The sequence below is a fragment of the Epargyreus clarus genome, unplaced genomic scaffold (assembly GCF_041222505.1).
Source record: "Epargyreus clarus isolate Ecla_fem2 unplaced genomic scaffold, WU_Ecla_fem_2.2 ptg000032l, whole genome shotgun sequence".
Classification (NCBI taxonomy): domain Eukaryota; kingdom Metazoa; phylum Arthropoda; class Insecta; order Lepidoptera; family Hesperiidae; genus Epargyreus; species Epargyreus clarus.
In genome coordinates, this window is record NW_027332237.1 from 2,195,724 (window position 1) to 2,222,386 (window position 26,663).

General features: G+C 37.5%; 1 protein-coding gene across 1 annotated transcript in view; it reads left to right on the top strand.

Moving 5' to 3' along the window:
- LOC140754959 (multiple PDZ domain protein) overlaps positions 1 to 26,663 on the top strand; it is a 193,711-nt gene that overhangs the window by 127,918 nt on the left and 39,130 nt on the right. Inside the window, exon 25 of the mRNA XM_073090118.1 lies at positions 24,304 to 24,506. Within this exon, the coding sequence (XP_072946219.1) occupies positions 24,304 to 24,506 (203 nt within the window). The remainder of the gene's footprint in view (positions 1 to 24,303; positions 24,507 to 26,663) is intronic.

Sequence of the window (26,663 nt, forward strand, 5' to 3'; positions counted from 1 at the left end):
ACATAGTGTGTATAACGGTGGCTGCTCTATCTACAAATACTAATAAAAATGCTTGAAAATAAACGGGGGTCGCTGTTTAAGAAACCCCAAATTTTTGGCATTTTTCGGTTTATCTACTAAACCGTAATACATAGATAGGTTAAATTTTCACAATGCTTTAACTTCTATAGTTGTTATCATACTAAAAATAATAATTGGCCAAGTGCAAATTAAACCCGCACCTGTCGGGGTCCGTACAACCAAAATTTTCTTTATTTTTAGATTTTCTAGTATTTACTATTATAGCAGCCATTAAAGTACACACATTGTGAAAATTTGAACTGTCTGCCTATAACGATTCAAATTCAAAAGTTACTTGGTAAAATATCGAATAGCAGTTTGTTGTATGGAGACCACTTTTTGTATTCAACTTTTTTTATTTGTTGTTATAGCGGCTACCGTTATGCATCCTCTGTAAAAAAATCAAGTGTCTATCTATTACAGTTCCAGAGAGAGCCCTGTGACAGACGAACAGACAGCGAAGTCTTAGTAATAGGCTTCCGTACCCAAAGGGTAAAAACAGAATCCTATTACTAAGACTTCGCTGGAACCCTAAAAATAAAAAAAAATGTTGGTACGGAACCCTGCATGTGTATTCGACTCACACTTAGCCAATTATTTGCTTCCAATACACAAACTACTATTTCCTTAGTACAATACTGAAGCCTAACGTATACTAATTATAGACCTAAGGCTCATTACGTACAAACACCCGTTTATACTAATTAGCTAAGTCGTTAATAAGCAAGCTATTGTTTGAAACGAGTTAATTATTGACAGAAAGCTCGGCGCTGAGCTATGAAAGTTTTAGAGCGATAATTATACGTTTGTAGGTTTCATCTTTGTTATATCTTCGTTCAATATACACTAGTGGTCTGCTGCTAAGTGTAGAGCATTTTTGAAATATTTAGGCTTCCGTACTCAAATTCACGACCACGTGACCGTCACGTGACCGCTATTATAAAAAAAACACTAAACCAGTGGTGGTTTTGTGTCAGTTTATCTACTGAAAAGTAGCTGAAAGTTTCAAAATATATTTTTAATCTTATGGCTGTTATGATAACAAATACTAAAAACAATAATTAAATAAAAAAATCGTGGTACGGAACTCTCAATGTGTGACTCTGACTCGCACTTGGCTAATTATTTTATTTATACGAATCGAATCACTAGATTTATATACCACTAAAAACTTAATACCTATTACAAAATTCACCTTATTTTTTATTTCTTTTGTTGTATGTTTCTTTTGTTTTTTTGTTTTTCTATTAAGTATATTTCTTTTAATGTTCTTTAATTTTCTGTGTTACAATTACGTGAATAAATATTTTGTTTCTTTCTTTCTATCTTTCGTTAAATCGATATAAGTATTTCCTCTGGGACCGCCGTATCATTGAGTCCAATTTATCTGTAATAGAATACATTTCTTTTATTGTAGGTATGCTTCTTTTTTTTTTTTTTCTTAAACATTTTTTCTTTTTCTGTTATTTAATTTTCCGTGTAACAATCATGCGAATAAAGATTTTGTTTCTTTCTTTCTATGCTTCAAATCGGTAAACCATTTACAGTACGGAGTTGAATGGCTATAAGTATTTCCTCCGGGACCGGCGTATCATTGAGCCCAATTTATCTGTAATAGAATAGATCGCGATACAATAGCGACAAGGCGAGAATGGCCGACAATTTATAGATACGACATCCTCAATCTCCAATCCTGAATTTGGGGCGATCTGAGTTGCGACAAGACGTTGTTAATACTCAATCTATCGTGCGTACCGCCATCAAACCTTTATGTCTCACTGGGCACGAGTCTCTCTTTAGATTTTTTGTAATATAGGAGTAGCAGACGAGCATGCAATCCGCCTGATGGTAAATGGCTACTGCCGCCCATGGACATGTGTAATGAGCGCCCGATAAGATTAGATTCCTACCTGAGATTGGCAGAAGATGCGTTATTACCCCTGAGGACTAAGTTGTATTGCCTGGGATTAGTATGTCTCTCTCACCACACCCTTAAACAGTACCCTTATTATGTGTGTTTTTACGTTTTTACAAAAATGACTGGTTTTGTATTTGTTTATGTATTTGCCCATACATTTCCAATCAACGGCCCCAGTGCACTGTATCAGAACTGATTAGAAATGTCATTTTTGTAAAAACGTAAAAACTCATACTAAGGGTACATAATACAGTAGCGCTCAACACTGCTGTTATTATGCAGAAATATATGGTTAAAGTGAAAGAAAAATATTGTATCCACTTACTTAATTGGTAATTTGTAAATACTCCATTCATCTTCATCAACCCATTAACGTCCCACTGCTGGGCATGGGTCTCCTCTCATCATGAGAAGGATAAGGCCATAGTCCACCGCGCTGGTCAAGTGCGTATTGGTAGACTTCACATATCTTTGAGATGCTTTTTTTTTTAAGTCTCTCAGGTATGCAGATTCCTCACGATGATTTCCTTCACCGTTTAGCAAGTGATAATTAATTTCTAATACGCACATAACTTTGAACAATCAGAGGTCCATGCCTGGGATTTGAACCTCGGACCCCTCGATCGAGAGGCTGAGTTTCTTAACCACTAGGCTATCGCGGCTTTATGTACTCCATTACGCCTACACAAAATAAATACGTTTTATTTTGAATTAAATATAAGCTTAGAAAATAATAACAGAGAGAGACTTTAAAATTGGTACTTCAAATCAACTTCAAATGGACTTATATAAAAATGATTATGATTAAATAAAGTAAAATGTTGTTACTTAACACTTACTTTGCTTGTTTTATTAGGGTTCCGTGCCCAAAGTGTAAAAACCCGTAATAGATAGAAGCTTGGAAAGCTTGAAATTTACAGAGTATTAGAGGGCAGAGTTGCAATTATGTACTGTGTTCGGTGTAATAACAAATACTAAAATAAACAAGCTTGAAAATAAATAGGGGTCGTCATATAGAATACTGCAATTTATCTATCCATTGAACTTATGTCGAATTTTCACAATTAACAAATAATAACAATAAAAAAATTAAATTTGGTGGTACAGAACCCTCATTTGTGAGTTCGGCTCACACTTTGCCAATTATTTAAAAACGCTCCTTTCAGAATATTTTATTCATTAAAATACTATCTTGACAAATTTAATTCCCCTGACGGTATCTGAGGACGAGGGTGGCTATAAATTTGATTTCTCCGAAGACAGTCCGGGATCCTGAAATCACGTGACGGGGCATTAGTTTTGACTTCTGAGGCGAGAACGAGCTTAATGTGTAGGTACTGTCGGCAGAAAAGATAAAAGATAACTAGATTATTGGTAGAAAAGATAAATACGTTGGCAGAAAAGATAAAGGTACCGGACCGTTTTAGGTCGGTGGCTTTGGTTTTGTATTGATATTTAGAATATTGTGCACTAGTAAAATGCATTTGACAATAAAACATAATACTTATAGTTATGAAGGTAGTAGAACGTTTGCTGGTTTGACACCGGCAGCACCACCGCCACACCGATTCCTGCCTAATAACAGCAGTGTTAAGCGATGCTGTTTTCTGCATTGAAGGGAGTTTTTTTTTTTTTTATAATATAAGAGTAGCAGACGAGCATGCAGTCCACCTGATGGTAAGTGGCTACTGCCGCCCATGGACATCTGTAATAAACCCCAGATAGGATTAGATATTCCTACCTGAGGTCGGCCACAGATGCGCCGCTACCCCTGAGGACTAAGGTGGAACGCCTCGGAAAAGTCTTTCTCCCTTACCACACCCTTCAAACCGGAACACAGCAGCGCCTAACACTGCTGTTATTAGGTAGAAATAGGTGTGGCGGTGGTGCCGCCGGAGTCGAACCACAAAGGGTTCTACCACCTTCATAGCTATAAGTATTATGTAGGAGTAAGAGAGACATAATTACCAATGCTCCAACTTAGTCCTTAGCACTTCTTCAATTTCACATGAAAATATGTATACTTAATAATAATATTTATATTAATAAAATATGCATATTATAATAATTTATTGATACGTTATGTATAGCAGTAAAAACACACTATAATACATGAATACATATATTTCTTACATGCCTCTTAAATGATAAACCCTTTTGAAATTCATGTTTCGCAAACGAAAATTTGACTTTCAAAAGCATAACAGAGCAACCGGCAATGGAATTTCAAAATGGCTATTTAACTACGCATCATACAAGACCATCGTATTCACTACAGGATATTTTTCTTTTAAACAAATGTACAATTTTCTTATGTAGAAATATTTTATTGAAGGTGGTAGAACCGTTTGTGGTTCGACTCTGGCGGCACCACCGCCACACTTATTGCTGCCTCATAACAGCAGTGTTAAGCGCTACTGTGTTCTGGTTTGAAGGGTGTGGTAATATAGATATACTTTTCCGAGGCGTTCTAACTTAGTCCTCAGGGGTAGCGAGTCATCTGTAGCAGACCTCAGGTATGAATATCTATTCCTATCCGGGGTTGATGACAGATGTTCATGGGCGGCAGTAGCCAATTACCATCAGGAGGACTGCATGCTCGTCTGCTATTCCTATATTATAAAAAGCCCACACCCACACCCCCAGCTTTAGAAAGAGTGTCCAGCAGTCTCGTGCCCAGCAGTGGGACATAAAAACCGTTGCAGCTTTCCTAAACGTATTAACATCGTTCGCGTCATTAAAACGACATAATCGCTATCATTTTATAATGAAAAATGGATAGCACTGCACTTAGCTAAATGGAGCGGTAAATGTTTGCAAAATACACACACATCAACAATTTCTAAGCCGGAAATCTCGAGATAAAATGCATGTTTCGTGCGAAAATGTGGAGATTATAAAAATATTTTCGTGTTTTCTATACCTTTGTGGTTCCACGTAAAACGTTATTGTTCTGCATAACTCGGTATCTCCTAGAATGGGAATACATAATGCAGTGCACCATATTGGTAGAATGCAGTTCGGTAATATTTTATATGAATCCTTTTTGGTTCGAATCTAATGGCACCACTGACACACCTATTTCTGCTTAGTAACAGCAGTACTAAGCGCTGTGTTCTGGTTTGAACGGTGTGGTAAGGGAGACATACTTAGATATGAGGTGTTCCAACTTAGTCCTCAAGGACTGTCTGTGGCTCATTATCTAATCTTATCAGGGGTTGATTACACATATTGATGAACAGCAGTAACAACTTACCAGCAAGTAAGTATCAATTGCTGACCATGGAAGTCTGTAAAATCAACTACTGATAGAATTAAACTTCCACAACGTTGCTTTCCCATCCCTTAGGACTAATTTGAGATGCGTCAGATATATACCCTTACCATTCCCTTCAAATCAGAACACAGCAGTGCTTAACACTCGGGAGTGGAACCACCAATTACTGTTAAAAGCATAATTTCTTCTCATGATATTACAACACTATTCTCCAAAATCTTTCTAAAGAAGCTTCAAAGTGACATTGTGAAAAAGAAGCTCCATAACTAATTTTCCGACGGTACGAAGCGCCGAAGTGTAATACCCGTATTTACATAATTGCATGATAACTTGAGACGGTGTAGTTGTGTCTCGGTTCTGCCTGTAAATTACTGTGTCGTGTCCCATCTGTGCCTTGTCTTGATAGTATTGTTCTATTAGACACATAGTGAATTAAATAAAGTTAGGCTTGAATGTAGCTATAAGTTTAATAGCAGAAATGTATATATGCGATATGACATGGGGCTCTTCAAGAAGGTTTTTTTTTTTTTTTATAATATAAGAGTAGCAGACGAGCATGCAGTCCACCTGATGATAAGTGGCTACTGCCGCCCATGGACATCTGTAATAAACCCCAGATAGGATTAGATATTCCTACCTGAGGTCGGCCACAGATGCGCCGCTACCCCTGAGGACTAAGCTGGAAGGCCTCGGAAAAGTCTTTCTCCCTTACCACACCCTTCAAACCGGAACACAGCAGCGCTTAACACTGATGTTATTAGGCAGAAATAGGTGTGGCGGTGGTGCCGCCGGAGTCGAACCACAAAGGGTTCTACCACAAAAGGTGCAAAAAGAGTTCTACTTTAAAGCCGGTCATGCATTGGCCACTCTTCTGGTGTTTCGAATGTTCATAGGTGGCGGTAACTGTTTTTCAGGTAGTCCGCCTGCCCTATCTTAAGGTATAACCATAGATTAGTAAATATTTCGCCGCCTTGAAATTGAATGAAGCCACAAATGGCTTATTTTAGTTCTTTTCTTGAATTCTTGACAAATAATAACATTTTTAGAGAAAATTTACTATAAGAGAATAAATAACTAATACTGCGTAATTTACGTAATAAATAAATAATTATTTCTAAATTTTAGGGACATTTTAGCACGGAGACGTGGCAAAACTTTTTTACGCAACTATTTCAATTCTCAAAACTGGGTACATTTTCTTGTTAGGAGTGAGTAATCTTTACTAATCTATAAACTTAGATTTTTTTATTTGTTGTTATAGTGAGCATTATACATACTGTGTAAACATTTCAAGTTACTATCTTTCTTTATACACAGCGAGGCCGCGCCAAACTGCTAGTCCGCTCTGAAGTTGTTGCTAGTAGGTGTAGTCATATAATTTGCTATCGCGACGTGAAACATTTCTATATTCAAAGGGGACTAGTTTCGCGCGGACTATAATAGAGTTCCTTTATTAAAGGCCAAAAAAATGACTTTTATTTTTTTCATTTTTATTTTCACATTTGACGTAATCGTAAAAACAAACAATGTAAAGGAAAATCTTCATCCGTATAAACGTCTTTACGCGCACACACAAAACACTTGGTATTCAAACATTATAAAACAAGGCAATAGTAAAGTAGGTTGCATTTGCATCTTCTTTATAAACGGGAAGCGACGGTTCAGAAGCCACGTCTATAAATAGAGAGTATCTTCGCCTACGCATGTTTTTCTTTAAGAGTTTTTCCTGGTTTCGTTTTACTTGTAGCTAAATGACCTAAATCGCTGTCTAACTTTAATGTCTTTATCGTTTTATTTAAATTGGCTCGAAGACCTTTAATTTCTTTTATCTTAACTTATATGAGATCTCCACGAAAAGCCCTTTCATTTGATATGCCCCACAATGCAGTTTGCAAAACTTTTTATTTTATTTTTCATTTCGCTTCCCAAAAGTCAATAAATTCAAAATTCAGTCGATTGCGTATTTGACCCACGAAAGCTACGGAAAGGCATATGAATACCAAATTTTACTCCATTTAGTCAAATAGTTTCGGAGCAAAGTGCCTGTAATAGAAAGACGGACAGACGCACGAGTGATCGTATAAGGGTTCCGTTTTTTTAATTTTCGTACGGAGAACCCTTATAACATTTTAAAACAAGTCAGAAGTAAAGTAGGTTGTATTTGCATCTTCTTTATAAACGGGATGCGACGGTTCAGAAGCCACGTTATAAATAGAGTGTGTTCGCCTACGCATGTTTTTCTTTAAGTTCTTTTAACAGATTTTCCTTGATGCCTTCACGTAGCTATAAGATTCAAACAACTTTGAATCTTGTAGCTACGTGAAGGCATAGATCGTTGCCTAACTTAAATTTCTTCAACAACTTCATGTCCGATTTGATTTTATATTTTTGAAGGTGGTAGAACCCTCTGTAGTTCGACTCCGGCGGCACCACCGCCACTCCTATTTCTGTCTAATAACAGCAGTGTTAAGCGCAGCTATGTACTGGTTTGAAAGGTATGGTAAGGGAGACATACTTTTTCGAGGCATTCCATCTCAAAGGAGCATCTGTTATCGACTTCGGGTAGGAATGTAATCTTATCTGTGGTTGATTACAGATGCCAATGGGCGACAGTAGCTAATTACCATCAGGTGGATTACATGCCCGTCCACTACTTCTATATTGTAAAAAAATAATATTCTAAGAAAGGTTTACCATATACGATTAAAGTTCCTCTAGAAAGTAAATAATCGTAGGTGAAAACGGGTGTTGTATGAACAAAAAAACATACTTAAGAATAAGTAACACAATATTGTACAGCGAATTTTCTCCCATATTAACACTGTTTCATGATAATTTACAAGAAATTTCAACAAAATCAAAACACATTAATGATACATATTATAATTTTATGTTGTATTAATAAACCAATGAGGATAAAATTCCTCTCATTTCAAGTGGTGAATACCACTTATGGGCATCTGCAACCAGTTATAAATAGAACAGCCCTACCAAAAGATGATCGCAGACCACTGATAAGTTTTAATGCAACAATTATCGGTTATTTTATAAAATAATCAAAAACGAATTTATATGAACTCTTTCAATAAGTATCTATATAAATCATCATCATAATTTTGCAATAAAAATATATTTTTATATTTATAACACTGACTTATATATTTAACTTGTAGATGACTAATTATACATTTATAATTAAATTATATGTGAATATATATGTTTTTATAGCTACTTATATTTTTTTATTTTACACAGATAAGTTCTAATGTATTAGTTTTATAATGATGTTCATATCGAGTGACAACTTAATTTATTTGTGCATTTCATTATTGCCGTAGTTCAAACTCTATAATATTTATAAAAAATAATGGTATTATTAATTGAATTTCGATAGTTAACCAATTTACATTAAATTAATGCGTGTAGAGATATTAATTTGACCAGTGTGTTAAAAGTGATGAGTATGAAACATGAGATCGAGGTGGGATAGTTGACTAACGTGTCCTAAAGCTGTTACAAGTGTTAAAGTGTATGCGGTCCACAAATTGAATGTACCTTAAACGCCAAATCAAAGTTGGGTATTTGACTAACCGGTCACTAAGTTTAAGTGTAGTTAAACGATGTGTTATCACCCGGGTGCACGCGACCGGCAAAAAGAACGTGCAACGTCAAATTAAGTCGGATAGTTGACTAACGTATAGTGGCGGTATACAAGTGTTATTAAATCAGTGCATGCGGCCGACAAGCTAAAATTAAACGTGTAACAATCGATCCACATCGAATTCCGATAGTTGACTAACGCTGTAGTACACGCGAGTGTCATCGACGCTACAGGCAAACTGAAAATACATTTAGGTAACGTGTTAGTGAGATTTTTTGACGAGTTTATATCTGACAAAGCCAAAGTAGGATAAGTGACTAACGCGCCCTAATTGAAACTGTCGCACGGCGTGTTTTTAAACCAGTGCACGTGGTTGACAAATAAAATTGAATGAAAGTGCATCACCAAATCGAAGTCGGGTAACAAACAAGGGTATAGTGTTTCACCCAAGTGCACGCGACCGGCAAGTTGAGTGCGGGGTGCGCGGAGTGCGCGCGGCGTGCGGCGCGCGCGCGGTGCACGCTCCCGCGCGACCTCGAGCCATGCGAGCGCGGTATGGAGACCATCTCCGAGGACGGCGAGCCCGAACTAGAACTTGGTAAATAGTTATACGTGTGTTTTTGATGTTTTTTTCCCTTTTTTATATAGGACTCCATCGAGGCGTGTGCCCTTAAAATATATCTTTTCCGCCATCTTCGGGTCATCGATTTACGAAATCGAGGGAGACCCTTTATTTTTACAAAATTAAGAGTTTAATTTACATAATTATTTTTCAAGAACCATCCTGGGTTTTATTTGGAAACATCTGAACACATTGGAAATTGTCGATTTCTACACTTAAACTGTGAAATTTCAAAAATGGGATAACGTGAAATATTCTAATATGTATGTATATTTTGCATACGTATCATGTCTTTTATATGACTGACTGTGCACGATTGCACGCGGTTGATAAAGTACAATTGAACGAACGTACACTGGAACTTGTTTTTGATTGACCTAGAGCCATGCGAGCGCGGTATGGAGACCATCTCCGAGGACGGTGAGCCTGAACTAGAACTTGGTAAATAGTTACAATTGTGATATTAAATATCCCAAATTGACGTGTCAATAAGTCCTGAGGTTTTCCAATACAAAGATTCCTCGCTGTCTTCAGGTCACGGGTCCTTCAAATCGAGAGCAGCCGTATAATTATGTTTACATTCACAAGCTTATTTTGACATGGTGATTTTCAAAAATTAAAAATATTTTATTCTATGTAGATTCCATACATAATTATTTTTGAATTTCAATATATCTACCGCCACTTTGCAGTGTTCGTTATGGCAAAGAAGCAGCGAAACTCCATAGCACAATTTTATCAAAAAAAAGTGACAATTTATTCAAATTTGCCGTCTAATACAGTTTTACTTTGTTATGTTATATTTGTTAGATGTGACATGGATAAACACTATTTTCTGTTTCAAACGTTTCATGTTTATTATGCGTTTATCTGTGCACGATTGCACTACAATTGAACGAGTGTACAACTCGAAATTGAAGTAGTACACTTGACTAATGCGCTATGGCACGTAAACTATTGTCACCCAAGTGCACGCGGCTGACAAGTTGAGTGCGTTTTCGAATTTATAATAATGTTTTGTTTGAAAAACATGTAAAATAATTTAAAATTGTAATTTACATTAAGCCGTGATCTTTCTCAGTGCGATGTCTATTTTACACGCATATTGTGCTCATTGCCTACATGTTTGCTTGTGCACGAATGCACGCGACTGCCAAGCATTTGCGACTAACATATTATTTCAACCGATGTACCTACCTTACTTAAAATTATGAATAATAATTATTCTGAATTATTCCACAAAACAATTTATTTCTTAGATGTGTAGGTCAGAGAAAAAAAAAGTTCACGTGATTATCCAAAAATAGAATACTATTTACACTTTAATTCAGATAACTACTCTACGCTAAGATTTTCTTCACACCTAATTCCGTATTACAGACGCAATTTATGATGTAATCCACTTAACATCCTATTTAATAAACATTGGTACCGCTAATTGTCTTCCAATACCACGGTTTGCCACAATTGAGGTTATAAGGCCAGTACATTTTTTTACGAGGGGGAAACCTTCAAAAGGTACCCGTCGCCGTGGGAGTGACGACGGGTTATGTGAGACTTTTACCGCACTAAAACTTCCCCGGTGACCATCTTCGGCGCTGCGTAGAGGATTCCGGGATCTCAAAAGGGACGTAACCGGAGTTCTCTTAACGCGTTGCCCCGTCGGGCTCCACCCAAATGATCATGAAGCTCGCCACACCTTGTGGAGCGTACGACGGTATGCGGTCACACATACCATCGTTCTTCTCGGGGTCGATAGCCTGGCGGTTGGAGTTCCCACTCTTGCAATCCCAAAAGCCCCCTTTTAGTCGCCTTTACGACAGGCAGAGGATACCGTAGCCCTAATTCCGTAGCTCAGACGCAATTTATGATGCAATACACTTAACATATAACTTAACAAACATTGGCACCGCTAATTGTCGTCCAATACCACGGTCGGCCACGATTGAGGTTTTAAGGCCAGCACTATTGACCTGACGCAAATAAGCTTAGTGTTAATCAGATAATTAATATAGGGCAGCTAGTATGAGGCTAATTTGGGATGCACTATAAAATTACAGGTGATTTGTAGCAGAATTCATTGACCTTTTTGATTATTTTAGTATTTCTTTTAGATATACGAGTAATTCAGTATAGGTATATGATGTCTTCGTTTTGAAGGTTCGCACTGCCGCCACATATATTTCTACGTAATAACACCAGAGTTCACCGATCTGTTCAGTGTTCTTTTTTTAAGTGCAATTTATGGTTTGAAGCTACATCCCTAAGGACATACTTAACCAAGGCGTTTCAAATTAGTCCTTAGGGGTTGCAAAGCATCTGTGGATCTGTACCAATCTCTGGCAGGAATCTAATCATACATGGGATTGATATTGGTAGAACCCTTTGTGGTTCGACTCCGGCGACACCGCCACACCTATTTCTGCCTCATGACAGCAGTGTTAAGCGCTGTTGTGTTCTGGTTTGGTAAAGGGAGGCATACTTTTCCGAGGCACTCCAGCTTAGTCCTGAAGGGTAGCGGCTCATCTGTGGTCGACCTCAAGTAGGAATATCTAAATCTACCTGAGGTTAATTACAAATGTCCATGGGCGGCAGTAGCCACTTACTATCAGGTGGACTGCATGCTTGCCAGCTACTCTTATATTTAAAAAAAATACAGATGTCTATAACCTTCTACCAAAACACAGAATTGTCTAACGCTAGAAATATATGTGACGAGGATACTTCCCCAATCGAACTATACTAATTCTACCACCTTTCAGTTTGAATTTATAATCCGTTCTTCACAAAAAATGAATAGAAAATTTAAGATTGATTGATAAAAGGAAGTTGCTACCCAAATTCTATTTTTATTTATAATTAATGGCTTCCGTTGAGATAATTAATTGATGAGATAATTACGACTCATTTCTACGATCCGCGTGGCGGAGTAGTCCGGTTGGATGCGTAGAGTTCCGGGTTTAATCCCTGGTAAGGCAGATACGTAAATTACGAAGTTATATTCTTTTCTGGGTCTGGATGTGGATGGAAAAAAATATCTATGCGTGTGTTCATGGCACCCACACGTCAATAAGTCATTTTGTCTAAATTGTATATGGTCTTCTAAGTCTATACAGGTTAACTAAAAATAGTATTTTATCACTTACTTTGACATCGAATCGCATTTTTAGTGTCGTAGATCATCGTAGCTCATGTTTGCGACTTGAGCCAAAAATCCATAAATGGTTTTTGATGAAAATAAATAACGCTTTCTACACTCAAAGCTCCACTCTAGGATTTGTCTTGCGTCATGGGTGTCATGGACACATACAAAGATATTCGACACGACCACCCACCCAAAACGGAAATTTAAATTCATAATTTAGTTATCTGTCTGGCCGCGGATCGAACCTGGAACCAAAACAGAACAACCTCGAACAAACAGTCACGCCGTTATGGTAATCTTCCCACGCGGGTTGTGATATGAATGCTCATAAACATTTAAGATAAACCTTAACGATGTCAAGATGTAGTTTTGCTTTAAGCCATTTTCAAAAGCTTAGTCACTTAACAAGCGATGCTGAGTGTTATGCTTGACATTTTGCTGTGCGACAAAATTCGAAATGATGACATTTGTAGACAAAGTGAGCTTACTGACATAACACTCAGAATTAGCAGGGTTAAGTGCCAATCGGCTGATCATATCACGCGTAAGACCGAAAATGGATGAGGAAGAAGTTTTTGATTGGTGACGTAGCCAAAGGATAAAAGGTAATTCAGCCCAGATGGACTGGAATGGGACTGAAATAGATAGTCGGAAACCATTGAAATCAGAGGGTATAGGACTGTTTGAAGCGACAACATAAACAACTGTGGACCAGAAGACCGCATGGAGTATCGCCAACTTAAAAAATAAAGGTGGTAGAACCCTTTGTGGTTCGAGTCCGGCGGCACCACCGTGACACCTACTAAAGCGCTACTGTGTTCCGCTTTAAAAGGGGGTGGTAAGGGAGATTTACTTAATGAAGGCGTTCTAACCTAACTCTCAGGGGCTGCAATACATTTATGTCCATCCTCGGGTAGGAATCTAATTTTATTGCTGTTGATTGTGATCACCTGTGGGTGTCCATGGGGAACAGAAGCCACTTACCATCAGGTGGACTCGTATGCTACTTCTATGTAATAAATGAATAGTACATCAGTATTGCAGAAGATAACGAGGACCAGATGGTCGGAGAGATCTATTCTACCTTTGTGTTTTTTTTTATAATATAGTAGTAGCAGACGAGCATGCAGTCCATCTGATGGTAAATGGCTACTGCCGCCCAAGGACATCTGTAATCAACATAGACTGATGTCTTTGTTACCTTTTTTTTGTTAACGATGGGACACCTTTAAAAGGTACCCGATGCCATGGAAGCGATATGGGGTTATGTGGGATTCTTATCGCACTAAAATCCCCCCTGTAACCGTACTCGACGCTGCGCTGAGGACCGGTATCTCCAAAGGAACACAACCAGAGTCCTTTAAGTATCTTGCCCCGTCGGGCTCTACCCTGATGTACTCTATGTTACCTACAGAGCATAACAGTAGATCTTTGTATTCAAATAGCATAAAAGAAGACGCCAATGTAGCGAGACCTATATACCAGTGGTCTCAAAGAAGATAGATGACTGACACAAATACCATAAAGAGATAGTGGAATTGATTTTTCTTAGAATATACATAATAAGCTTTGGAAGCGAGCCAACTATGACAATGTAATCGATACGGTGGAGATTAAGATTTCAATTTAATCCATCAACATTGTAATGGATATTGCCGGGAAAGTCTTTAATACGGTTTTGGATGGTGAATTAAATTTGAAAATGTTTGGACGGTCAAGGTATCAAGGACTTTAGTAAATAGTGGCCAATGGTCAATCGTGACAGATACTGATACTGTTGAGGATGGTAGAGCCCTCTGTGGTTCGACTCCGGCGGTAACTTGCCACACCTATTTCTGCCAATAATAGCAGAGTTAAGTGCTGCTGTGTTCTGGTTTGAAGGGTGTTGTAAGGGAGACATACTTTTTCGAGGCGTTCTAGCTCAGTCCTCAGGAGTAACGGCGTACATAGTGATACAACAACACAAGTAAGATTCGATTTTTGATCTTACGCCGGTCACCTGCACAGGTCTATTCCCACACACAGTCCAGTGTACCTGTGCAGATATACCTGAACAGGTAGATCTCTCCGGTGCACCGTAGTGTGGATTAGAGACATTAGGCGTACACAAAATAAATTCATTTCATTTCATCGAATTGTAAAGGAAACCGTGCTGATTTATATGCAAATGAATTAAACGTTTATCTACTTAATCCTTAAAGTCACTGACAGTTTATGACGTCATAAAGTTTTTATGGCGGATTTAGTTTAGCCTTCACATTTAGACATGGATTGAGATATCTTAGTTGGTTTTCAGCAAATTGTTATTTTGACGTAATGTTGAAAATATATTAAGTATATTGAAGAATACTTCTTGTAATAAAGCTATCCACAATCAAACTACGCCTTAAAAAAATCCACACTAGGATTCCCTGTGTCGTGGGTGCAATGGACACACACATAGACAAATACACAAACAGCCAGATCCAAAAACAGAAATGTAAATTCATCATTTAGATGTCTAGCCGGGAACCGAACCCGGGACCCTTTGCGCGTCAGACCGGTATGGTGACTGCTCCGCCACGCAGGTCGTCAAACAGAAAGGAGGACTTAGGATGCCGTGCCTGTGGATGCCAGCTGATTTATAAATGAAGCGAACATCCTTCCTTAGGAGTGGCAGCGTCCTGTGACCGACTTCAGGTGGAACCTCTTGTTCCATATGAAGTTGGTTACAAATGTCCATGGGCGGCAGTAGCGTAATTTGAAGGTGGTAGAACCCTTTGTGGTTCGACTCCGGTGGCACCACCGCCACACCTTTTTCTACCTAATAACAGCAGTGTTAGGCGCTGCTGTGTTCCAGTTTGAAGGGTGTAGTAAGGGAGACAGACTTTTCCGAGGCGTTCCAGCTTAGTCCGCAGGGGTAGCGGCGCATCTGTGGCCGACCTCAGGTAGGAATATCTAATCCTATCTGGGGTTGATTACAGATGTCCGTGGGCGGCAGTAGCCACTAACCATCAGGTGGACTGTATGCTCGTCTGCTACTCCTATATTATAAAAAAAGTAGCCACTTACCATCAGATGGACTGCATACCCATTTGTTATTTCAATGTCATAAACACAGTTATGAACACTTAATGACGTAAAGATATTTATATAACCCGTTCCAATAGAGATTGTAATATAAAATAACATGTATATATACCTCTCCTTCTTCGATACAGAAAAAGATGAAGAAGCGAGCATTTTGGACAACTTTCTATATTGGAACAAGTTATATCTTACACAAGCCAGATCTTTCAATTCAATACTACAACGTACGAATAATCTCCTTAGATATTCGGTTTGCGTACATACAAATCAAATAAACGGAACCCAAATTGATAATGACATTATTAGGTGCCCTTGGGTCAGCCGCAATCCCTATCTGACAAGAGGTGGATGGTCAGGACTCCGGCAGTAGCTGGGTCCGCAACCTTCTCTCCCTCCAGCGAAGGTGGACGGCTTAGGGAACCGGCAACGGCGACCAAAGCTATCCCTCCCTTCCAGCCCATAGTCTTCTTGTCCCGGCTGAGCCTAAGGCTCGCCTCTCAAAACCCGGTGAAGCTGTATAGGTCGCTAGGACCAACAGTAAACTACACAAAAAAAAAAAAAAAAAAAAAAAAAAAAAAAATGACATTATCATTCCACCCCGCCATACTTGTGTGTGGTTTCTCTTATGATTATAATATGTGATATAATTTTGAAGATTCTTCAAAATAGGATTCTATAAACTTTTTTTTTATAAGGTCTTTTCCGAGGCGTTCCAGCTTTGTCCTCAGGGGTAGCGGCGCATCTGTGGCCGATTTCAGGTTGGAAACAAATGTTATCTGGGGTTGATTACAGATGTCCATGGGTGGCACTTACCATCAGGTGGACTGCATGCTCGTCTGCTACTCGTATATTATAAAAAAAAGATCAAAGTATCAGCTTGTAATACTTTTATGAGGACTAAGCTGGAATGTCTCGGAAAAGTATGTCTCCATAACCACACCCTTCAAACCATAACACAACAGCGCTTACCACTGCTGTTATGAGGCAGAAATATGTGTGGCGGTGGTGCCGGAGTCGAACCACAACAGATTCTACAGCTTTCAAATGGAGACGTTATATAACATCTGGATCAGACTTCAACCCCTTTCGATGAAAAATCTAGGCTATGACCTTGTAAGGATCCTTACATATAAGCCCAAAGTTGGTTAGAAATAAAAACTGTAATAAAACAAAGTGGTTTGGCAACAGTGCCAAGTGGTGGCACACTTTGGGAACAACTGACCTATATAACTTGTGAAGTTTGACGTAACTTTGAAAGTTGGACAGTAATGTACGGCGGACTGTTGTCTGTCTAATTCGATTTGTTATATTATTTACCACCCCCTAATGAGTCATAACGACAAATTTAATAGTTGTTTCTATCCCTCGGGAACGGTATTTCTTTGGCATAAAAGGGGTACCTTTTCTGAACCCCTGACAACGTGTCTACAAAACTTTATGACAATCGGTTATGTTGTTGAGGTGTGAAAGGGTGTCAAACGTACAAACTTACATTTGCATTTATAATAGAAGGTGGTAGAACCCTTTGCGTTTCGACTCCGGCGGCATCACTGCCACACCTATTTCTACCTAATAACAGCAGTGTTAGGCGCTGCTGTGTTCCGGTTTGAAGGGTGTGGTAAGGGAGAATTTTCAGAGGCGTTCCAGCTTAGTCCTCAGGGGTAGCGGCGCATCTGTGGCCGACCTCAGGTAGGATTATCTAATCCTATCTGGGGTTGATTACAGATGTCCATGGGCGGCAGTAGCCACTTACCATCAGGTGGACTGCATGCTCGTCTGCTACTCTAATGTTATAAAATATATATATATATATATATATATATATATATATATATATATATATATATATATATATATATTACTTAGGATTACATTTGGTATATTGGGTAACCCCTTTTAAAAAGACTTGCCAGTTTTCATCTTTTTAAAAGAAAAATTGTAATTTTACATATAGAACGCTGGTGCATGTGATATTTAAATGCACACCGTCGCAAACAATTGTTTAAAAAATCCAATTTATTTTATAAATGAAAAAATATTTTAAATATTCTGATTAAATTACTTATACGTAATATACGTATGTCCTCTTCATACGCTCGAAAAACATTACCCTCCTGCTAGCCCAATATGTTAAATAAATATAGTTATAAAAAACTAAAAAAACACGCTTTTATGATAAAATCAACTAAAAAGTAGAAAAGTATTCTATTTCATTCTTTCGTACATGCAGGGTAAGATAAGGATGTATGTTGATCTCTTTCTACTGAAAAACGGAGTTACTCACTGACAAACATACAAGTGAAGCTAATATAAAGCGTGTAAAAATGAGGTCCATAAAGTACATTTATTTCTTTATTTATTTAATTAGGACAACATAAGATACAGAAATGATTAACATATACAGTAAATTTATGTATATTATCTTAGTGAGTAACTGTTCTTACTTACTACATATGTATTACTTAAAATATTTAAACATACTTTACTTAAAATTAGGTACGTAAGGAAATGAATATCACACTCTACAATGATCGAACTTCGAAATCGCTCAACTTGGCCTACCAATATCGTAAGCATATTAAAACTGAGTGCTCCGGCAACTGTACCAAGCAACTTGGTACACTTTGGGAACAACTGACCCAGATAACTTGGGCAAAGATTGCGCTGAATTAAAGTATTAGTTACCGAGTTTGTAAGTTGGAAATTATCGTGTTTCTTACAGATATGAACATTAAGGACTTGACATTATCATAATTTTATCAAGGTTTTACATTTTTGACACTTTTTAATGAAGGTTTAAGGTTTTTTGAAATGGATTTTTCATGATATATTTTCAGGTTTTTTATATAAAATGAAAATAGCAAAGGAGCATGCAGTCCACCGAATAATAAGTGACCACTGCCATCCATGGCCGTTTAAAATCAAACCCAGATAATATAAGACCTGCAGGTCGGTCACAGATGTGTTGTTACCCTTGAGGACTAAGTAGAAATCCCTCGGAAAAGTGTGTGTATTTTACCACACTCTTTAAACCAGAACAAAGCATCGCTCAACCCTGCTGTTATAATGCAGAAGTAAGTGTGACGGTGGTACCTCCGGAGTTGAACCATAACTACCTTTAATCACATCATTCTGGCACACAAGTGTAAAAATCATTAAGTTCCGTAAATAATATGGAGAAAAGCTACTTAAAATACGTACCTACGTATGGAAATGAATACGCCACTCTACAATGATCGAACTTCGAAATCGCTCAACTTGGCCGACCAATATCGTAAGCATATTAGAACTGAGTGCTCCGGCAACTGCCAAGCCAAGCAACTCGGTACACTTTGGGAACAACTGACCCAGATAACTTGAGCAAAGATTGCGCTGAATTAAAGTATTAGTTACCGAGTTTGTAAGTTGGAAATTATCGTGTTTCTCATAGATATGAACTTTAAGGGCTTTAAGTTATCATAAATTAATGAAGGTTTTACGTTTCTTAGAGGGAGATTTCACAATAGTTTTTCAGATATTTTTTTTAAATATAGCAAAGGAGCATGCAGTCCACCTGATGATAAGTGGCCACCGTCATCTACGACCGTCTGTAATCAAACCCAGATAAGGTTAGAGTCCTATCTGGTGGACTAAGTTGTGGCTTGTTAAATATCGTCTCTTTTACCACACCCTTCAAACTGGAACACAGCAGCGCTTAACACTGTTGTTATAAGGCAGATATAGGTATGGATGGATAAGCAGGCAGATAAAGAGGTGGTGTCTCTAGAGTCGAACCACAAATAACATTAATTTCGTCTTAGATTAGAAGTGTGAAAAAATCTAATATTAAATAAGTAATTGCATTTTATATTTGTTCGTTGCTTATCCTAGTTATCTATTTATTTGCTATATATCTATTTACATGTCCTTTTTTCACTCTCTTTTCTTTATATTTTCATGTTTGACTTTCTTTTTCTATCCTTCTATTATTTTGTTTTCTTTTTTCTATATATATTTTTTTCTTCTTTTAATTATCTTAAATATTAAATGTATTTTGCGCCGCCTTTATATTTTCTGCACATCCTTAAGGTTGACTGGTAGAAAAAGTGTGTAAAATGTTTCGTGTGTGGACTCCAGAGGAATCACCGCCACACTTATTTCTAATAATAGCTGTGTAAAGCGTCGCTGTGTTCTGTTTTGAAGGGTGTGGTAAAGAATAATAAATACGAGACATTCTAACTTAGACCTTACAGACAGGACGTATCTATGATCTCCATAGGAGTCCAATCCTACCTGGGATTAATTATAGATATCCATGAGCGACAGTGGCTACTTATCAGATAGAATGCTTGCATTGTAATGAACTCTTTTACGTGGCATCCCTACTTAGTCTTCATGGAAATTCCATTTGGAGTTGATCACATATATCCATTGGCGACGGTAGCCACTCACCATCAGAGAAACTGCATGGTCATATATTAGTTGCATATTTTTTTGCATTTGCATTTTTTTTTATAATATAGGAGTAGCAAACGAGCATGCAGTCCACCTGATGGTAAGTGGCTACTGCCGCCCATCGACATCTGTAATCAACACCAGATAGGATTAGATATTCCTACCTAAGGTCGGCCACAGATGCTCCGCTACCCCTGAGGACCAAGCTGGAACGCCTCGGAAAAGTTTGTCTCCCTTACCACACCCTTCAAACCGGAACACAGCAGCGCCTAACACTGCTGTTATTAGGTAGAAATAGGTGTGGCGGTGGTGCCGCCGGAGTCGAACCACAAAAGGTTCTACCACCTTCAAGGGTTCTACCAACTTGCATAATGTAACTTGAAGCATATTTTGTATAACTTACCCTATATTTCTCTATTTAAATACAGTAAGACCTCTTTATACAGTTTCCTATATACTATAGAGAGGTGCCTATATACGAAACTGCCTATTGCCGGCCTGTAATGATTTACACATTATTTGTAAACAAATAAAGGTCGAATAAGTACCGGCGGAGTATAATTGTGTCGGTGCGAATGGCTGCCTCTATTTTATTTTGTTATTTTCGGCTTGAGTTTGAATAGATTTGGAAATAATTTACGAAACATAAAATAATAATGCTTAAGAGATTTCAAAGGTCTTATTGTTTCAAGGAGATCAAAACAAATTTTCGACGTAATATTTTTTGATAAAGTTTATTTCAAATTTTTGTCAAGTATATTGTAGATTACATAAATGAAAGGTGGTAGAATCCTCTGAAGTTCAACTCCGACGTATACCTATTCCGACCGGCGTATACCTACCGCCACACCTATTTCTGCCTTATAACAGCGGTGTTTAACGCTGCTGTGTTCTGGTGGTCCATTATAAGAAAGTCAGGGTCTGATGATGGCAAACCAAAGAATCGAGGGGAACTTTCAATCATCGTAGGGGCGACTAGTGCGTTTGTAAGTTTTTTCAGTAGACTTTTTATTCAAATATTATATTATATTCATATAAACGTTAGTATGTCGTCACTAAAAAGGGTGATTTTTTTAACAAAAATATACAACCGACTTCTTTTTCACTACAAAGTAAAAAATAATAAATGGTGGTTTAGTACATATTTCTGAAGTCGGCTCTCATATTGGACATGCTATTTACGCCGCTATCCAACGAAATATATTGAGCGCCGACTTCAAAACTATGTACTAAACCAACATTTATTTCAATTAAAGTGTAAATTACAAGTAGTTTAATTTTAATATAGATATATTTTGAGTCTGTGCTCATTATTGCAATGTCACTGTATCGCCAACACGTTACTGGGTCAAGTGTATTCACTATTGAATTTATAAGGTTTGATTGCTATACGTAAATGATGTGAAAAACTGATTTGTGATGTTGGCGACTGTTTTTAAGATATTTTGTTGTTCAGGGTGACTTAGGGAAATCTTTATATATATATTTCTTATGTGCGTGTGTATGTCACTGAACTCCTCCTAAACGACTGGACTGATTTTGATGAAATTTGTTGTGTGTGTTCAAGGGTACTTTAGAATGGTTTAGATTCACAATTTAATCCGTGGGAAAAGGTTTTTTTAGTTAATTTTTAATTCGTAAGTAGTTATAGAATCGGAAACTATACATTTGATCAAGTGATGATCTTTAGCAAAATTGTTGTCCAAGAGCCCACGAGGGCTTGGGAGTTGGTAAGACCAATTTTCGATAGATGGCACTGGTACATAAAGTGGTACATAAATGAACCCCTTCAAACCAGAACACAGCAGCGCTTAACACTGCTGTTATATGGCAGAAATATGTGTGCCGTAAATTTAGATGTATCCATAACAAACTGACTGACAATCAAAATAAAAACCGATTTTATTTTTTGCACTAAGAAATGAGTTTATAAAATGACAGTTGTTTAGACATTACAGACAGACATTTCAATTTTATTTTATATTTTTGATGCCAACTACTTTGAATTACAATTATTAAATTGCTATTTTTCGAAAAAAAGCGGTTTTGTTTGAATCGACCCTTATGTATTTTCAACGTTTTTATTTTATGTTTTTGTTGTTATAGCTGTTTGTATGTATAATTTATTACGTTTCAAGAAATAAAGCCCTGTGAACGTAGAACAGAAGAACAGACAGCAGAGGCTTAGGAATAGGGTTCCGTTTTACCCTTTGACTACAGAACCCTAAAATAGGATATCATTCATTACTAAACATTTAATCATGAAAACTCTATTAAATTATAATATTTGAGCAGTTTACTTAAGATAATAGTGTAAAAAGAAAATAGTGATACAAAAATGTATTGTTATCATCCAAAACCTACATTTTACAAGAACTCTATTTTGCTCTACTTTCGCTCTACAATTTTACTGGCACGATTCTATTTTCCTGCAAATCTCATTTGTAAGGATCGCGCTGAAGCCACGATGGGAACAAACTTGGAGAATATACGGGTATAAGTAATGTGACCATAAGTCTCGTTTTCAACGGGACCTTCCCTATTTCGGTTCTTTTTTCGATGTGTACGAGAAAATGTTTGAAATAACACAGCATAATTGTCCCGTTTCTCCAAAGCAAAGTGTTGTTACCATAGGTATAAGGAATAAAAAAATACGTTCCATTTTGAACGGGATTGTCCCATTTGTCGATTCTTCAGTCCAAAGTCCGCGAGAAAATCTTTGGGATGCACAATTGGCGCGTTTTTCCAAACCGAGATCATGATAAACTATAATGAATACATAGATTAGTAAAGATTACTCACTCCTAACAAGAAAATGTACCCAGTTTTGAGAATTGAAATAGTTGCGTAAAAAAGTTTTGTCACGTCTCCGTGCTAAAATGTCCCTAAAATATTTGAAATAATAATATATTTATTATGTAAACTACGCAGTATCAGTTATTTATTCGTAAATTTTCTCTAAAAATGTTTTTATTTGTCAAGAATTCAAAAAAGAACTTTCTAATTAGCCGTTTGTGGCTTCATTCGATTTCAAGGCGGCGAAGTATCTTTACTAATCTATGGGTGATTTTTAGATAAAAATGTGCTTTCCTTTGGCACATATTAAAAAATAACAACATGAAGCATAACTTCTTAACTTTTTTTTTCTTAGACACTCAACGCTGAATTATAAAAATAAGCTCAACTTTTTTTCTGTGTGTAAGACCGCTAAATTATTTCTGATTGGCAATCATACCAATATCTAGCAAAATAAAAATTAATATTCCTCGGCCCTACTAAAAAACATAATCAAAGCGATGTCTCGTTTTTAGTATAAAACTAATATGTTACACTAGCCGTACCTCTTTCCTTCGGGAAGGCGGTTAAAAATAGTGTTGTGTTATCACTATGAGGAACAAATGTATATCTTGACATGTTATTACAAAATAATTCATATCATATAATCTTATATATAAAATTCTCGTGTCGCAATGTTAGTTACCGTACTCCTCCGAAACGGCTTTGCCGATTTTCACCAAATTTTATATGCATATTCAGTAGGTCTGAGAATCGGCTACTATCTATTTTTCATACCCCTAAGTGATAAGGGTTGTTCACCCATAACATCTTTTTATTTATATGGCAACACAACGTGTGCCGGGTCAGCTAGTATGATATAATAATATCATATGTATTGCTTAACATATGTAATAAAGAATTTGTAAAGGGAACATTTTATAGTGATAGCCTGGTGGTTATACGCTGACACTGATTCTGAGGGTCCGTGGTTCAAATTCAGGCATATCTGATTTTTCAAAGTTATGTATTAAGGAATGTAGGTTTACGTATTCTGTGTAGGTTTGCTGTGTTCTGGTTTGAAAGAAGTGGTAAGGGAGAAATACTTTTCCGAGGCATTCCAGCTTAGTCCTCAAGGGTATCCGCCTATCTGTTACCGACTTTAGTCAGGAATTTAATATTATCTCGGGTTGATTACAAATGTTCATGAGTGGCAGCAGCCACTTACCATCAAATGGACTGCGTGATTGTCTGCTATTCCTATACTATAAAAAAAGAAAAGTAAGTCAGCCGGCATTCGGGGAGAGGAGAGATATCACATTTATTTTTAGAAAAAATCTATTTGATTTGTCTGACAGGTCTGGTCTTTTCTTCAGACAACTAAAGTGCAACATCTTTCCAGATAAAATCAAGAAGAAGTATGCGTCGCTCGGCGAGAGTGTCGTGGTGGTGCGGCTGGAGCGGGCGCCCAAGTGGGGCTTGGGGCTCAGTCTGGCCGGGCACCGGGACCGGAGTCGCATGGCGGTCTTCGTGTGCGGGATGCACCCTGAGGGGTCCGCATCGAAGGCGTCCCCGCCTATCAACGTTGGTGACGAAATCTTGGAGGTAAGATCAGTTTATGAAAAAATGAAAAATGAAAATGAAAAAATGTTTTTTTGATTCACAGTTATGTGTACTAAGCGTTGCCAGAGCATCTGTACCCCAGTAGATAAAAATATTCTAAAATCATAAGGGTTGTACCCATACAACAAATATTATAGCGGAATTGAGACATTTTATGTGTTACAAATAAATATATCGGTAAAAAGAAATTAAAACCGCGTGTCGTGAGTACTCGTAACATATTTAAAGGTATTCACTTCCACGATAAGTAATGATGGCATTTGCCTACTGAGCCTTTTGACGACCCGCGTGGCGGAGCGGTTACCATACCGGTCTGACGCGCAGAGGGCCCCGGGTTCGATTCCCGGCCAGACAGACATTTAACTGATGAATTTAGATTTCTGTTTCTGGGTCTGGGTGTTTGTGTATTCGTCTATGTGTGTGTCCATGGCACCTACGACACAGGGAATCCTAGTGTGGGGCTGTGAGTGTAGAAAGCCTGTTTGCCCCGGCATGGAAAGCACGGGTCGCTACATCGTGTCCCGTAGGAGATAAACTGGAAAACTGGAGATAGAGAGTTAGCAGCCAACCAGTGTTCTATGATCTTAAACCTTGAAAAGGTTTAACAAATTCCAAACAATCATAACCACAGGGATCCAAGGCTTTAACTTCATAGCATGCAGTTCTGCAAGAAAAGCAAAGCCGTCAGGTTAAGATTTGCAAAATCCTCGTAGCGCGCCCTAACTTGCTAATATACAAAGGGTTTTAGGGTCGAATGTTTCGACGGTCCCTACGTATAAAGCGACATGTCAAAAATTGCATTTTTTTTGATTGCATATTGCATATGTCCATACGCTTATGCCTATATAAGATTTTTCTTTAAATATGATGTATTTTACTAGATTTACCATTCGTATAAGAGAACAAGTATAACAATTACAGGAAATAGGTGTCGTACATGCGGATATCTATACTTATCGTTTTGTACTATGTCTTAAAAAGCGCGCCACTCGGCATAAACGCGGTCATGTCTTACTTAACATCACGTCTAAAAAGCATATTTTCCGCTTTAAATAATAAGTAAGAACACAAAAAAATGTTATGGTTTTTCTAACCTACAAAAGTAAGACATCAATGTAAAATCTGAGTAAGATATCAATACCGTTTTCATGTTTCCTACGTATAAAGTTGTATCTCAGACTTGTCTGGCATGCTTTTATTTGCGTTTTCACGTAGAAACAGTCATCTGTCAGTTTTTCTGGTAAATATAAAAAAAAAACAATATTTAAAAATATTAGTACAAACTTTCGAAAGCTATAACAACATTATAAAAAAAGAAAATCTTATAATTGTATAGAGAATTATTTCTAGAGTGGTTTGAACCTTAATTACACTCTCCTGTAAACCTGCGTTTTCGACATGTCGCTTTATACGTAGGGACCGTCGATTTGCTGTGCAGCTTTTTCTAAGCGATTCGTTTTAATATCTGTTGGGGGTCTGGGTGTTTGGTAATTTGTGTTTGTGTGTCTCTAGATTTCAAAACATAGACAATTTTAATATACTGCAATAGTTCATGAGAGTTTATGCAGGACTCTGAAACTTTTTAATTTCAATTTTGAAAACTCTCTTTTGAAGTAAATCATTTATCATTAAGAGGTATTGCCTGTCAAAATATTCCAAATTACGACGTATCTTTCCGAAAATTTTCCAAAGAATCGTTGAATCAATTCACCAATTGTTCAGAATCTCGGAAATGTTCTTAACGATACTTCAGCCGGGAAAGGATTCAGGGTTGTTATATATGTAACCCTCAACTTGTGAAGGGTACTAGACTTGGTCCAATTTGATTCTTCAAGTAGTCTATGGTAATAGTATTTTCGATACCAAGTTTTGTGTACTACTGAATAAAAGTACCTATATAGTTTTTAGTTGCTCTTTTTTATTTATTTTTTATAATATAAGAGTAGCAGACGATCGTGCAGTCCACCTGTTGGTAAGTGGCTAGCGCCGCCCATGGACATCTGTAATAAATCCCAGATAAGTTTAGATTTCTACCTAAGGTCGGTCACAGATGCGCCGCTACCCCTAAGGACTAAGCTGGAATGCCGCGGAAAAGCATGCCTCCTTTACCACACCCTCAAACCAGAATGCAGCAGCGCT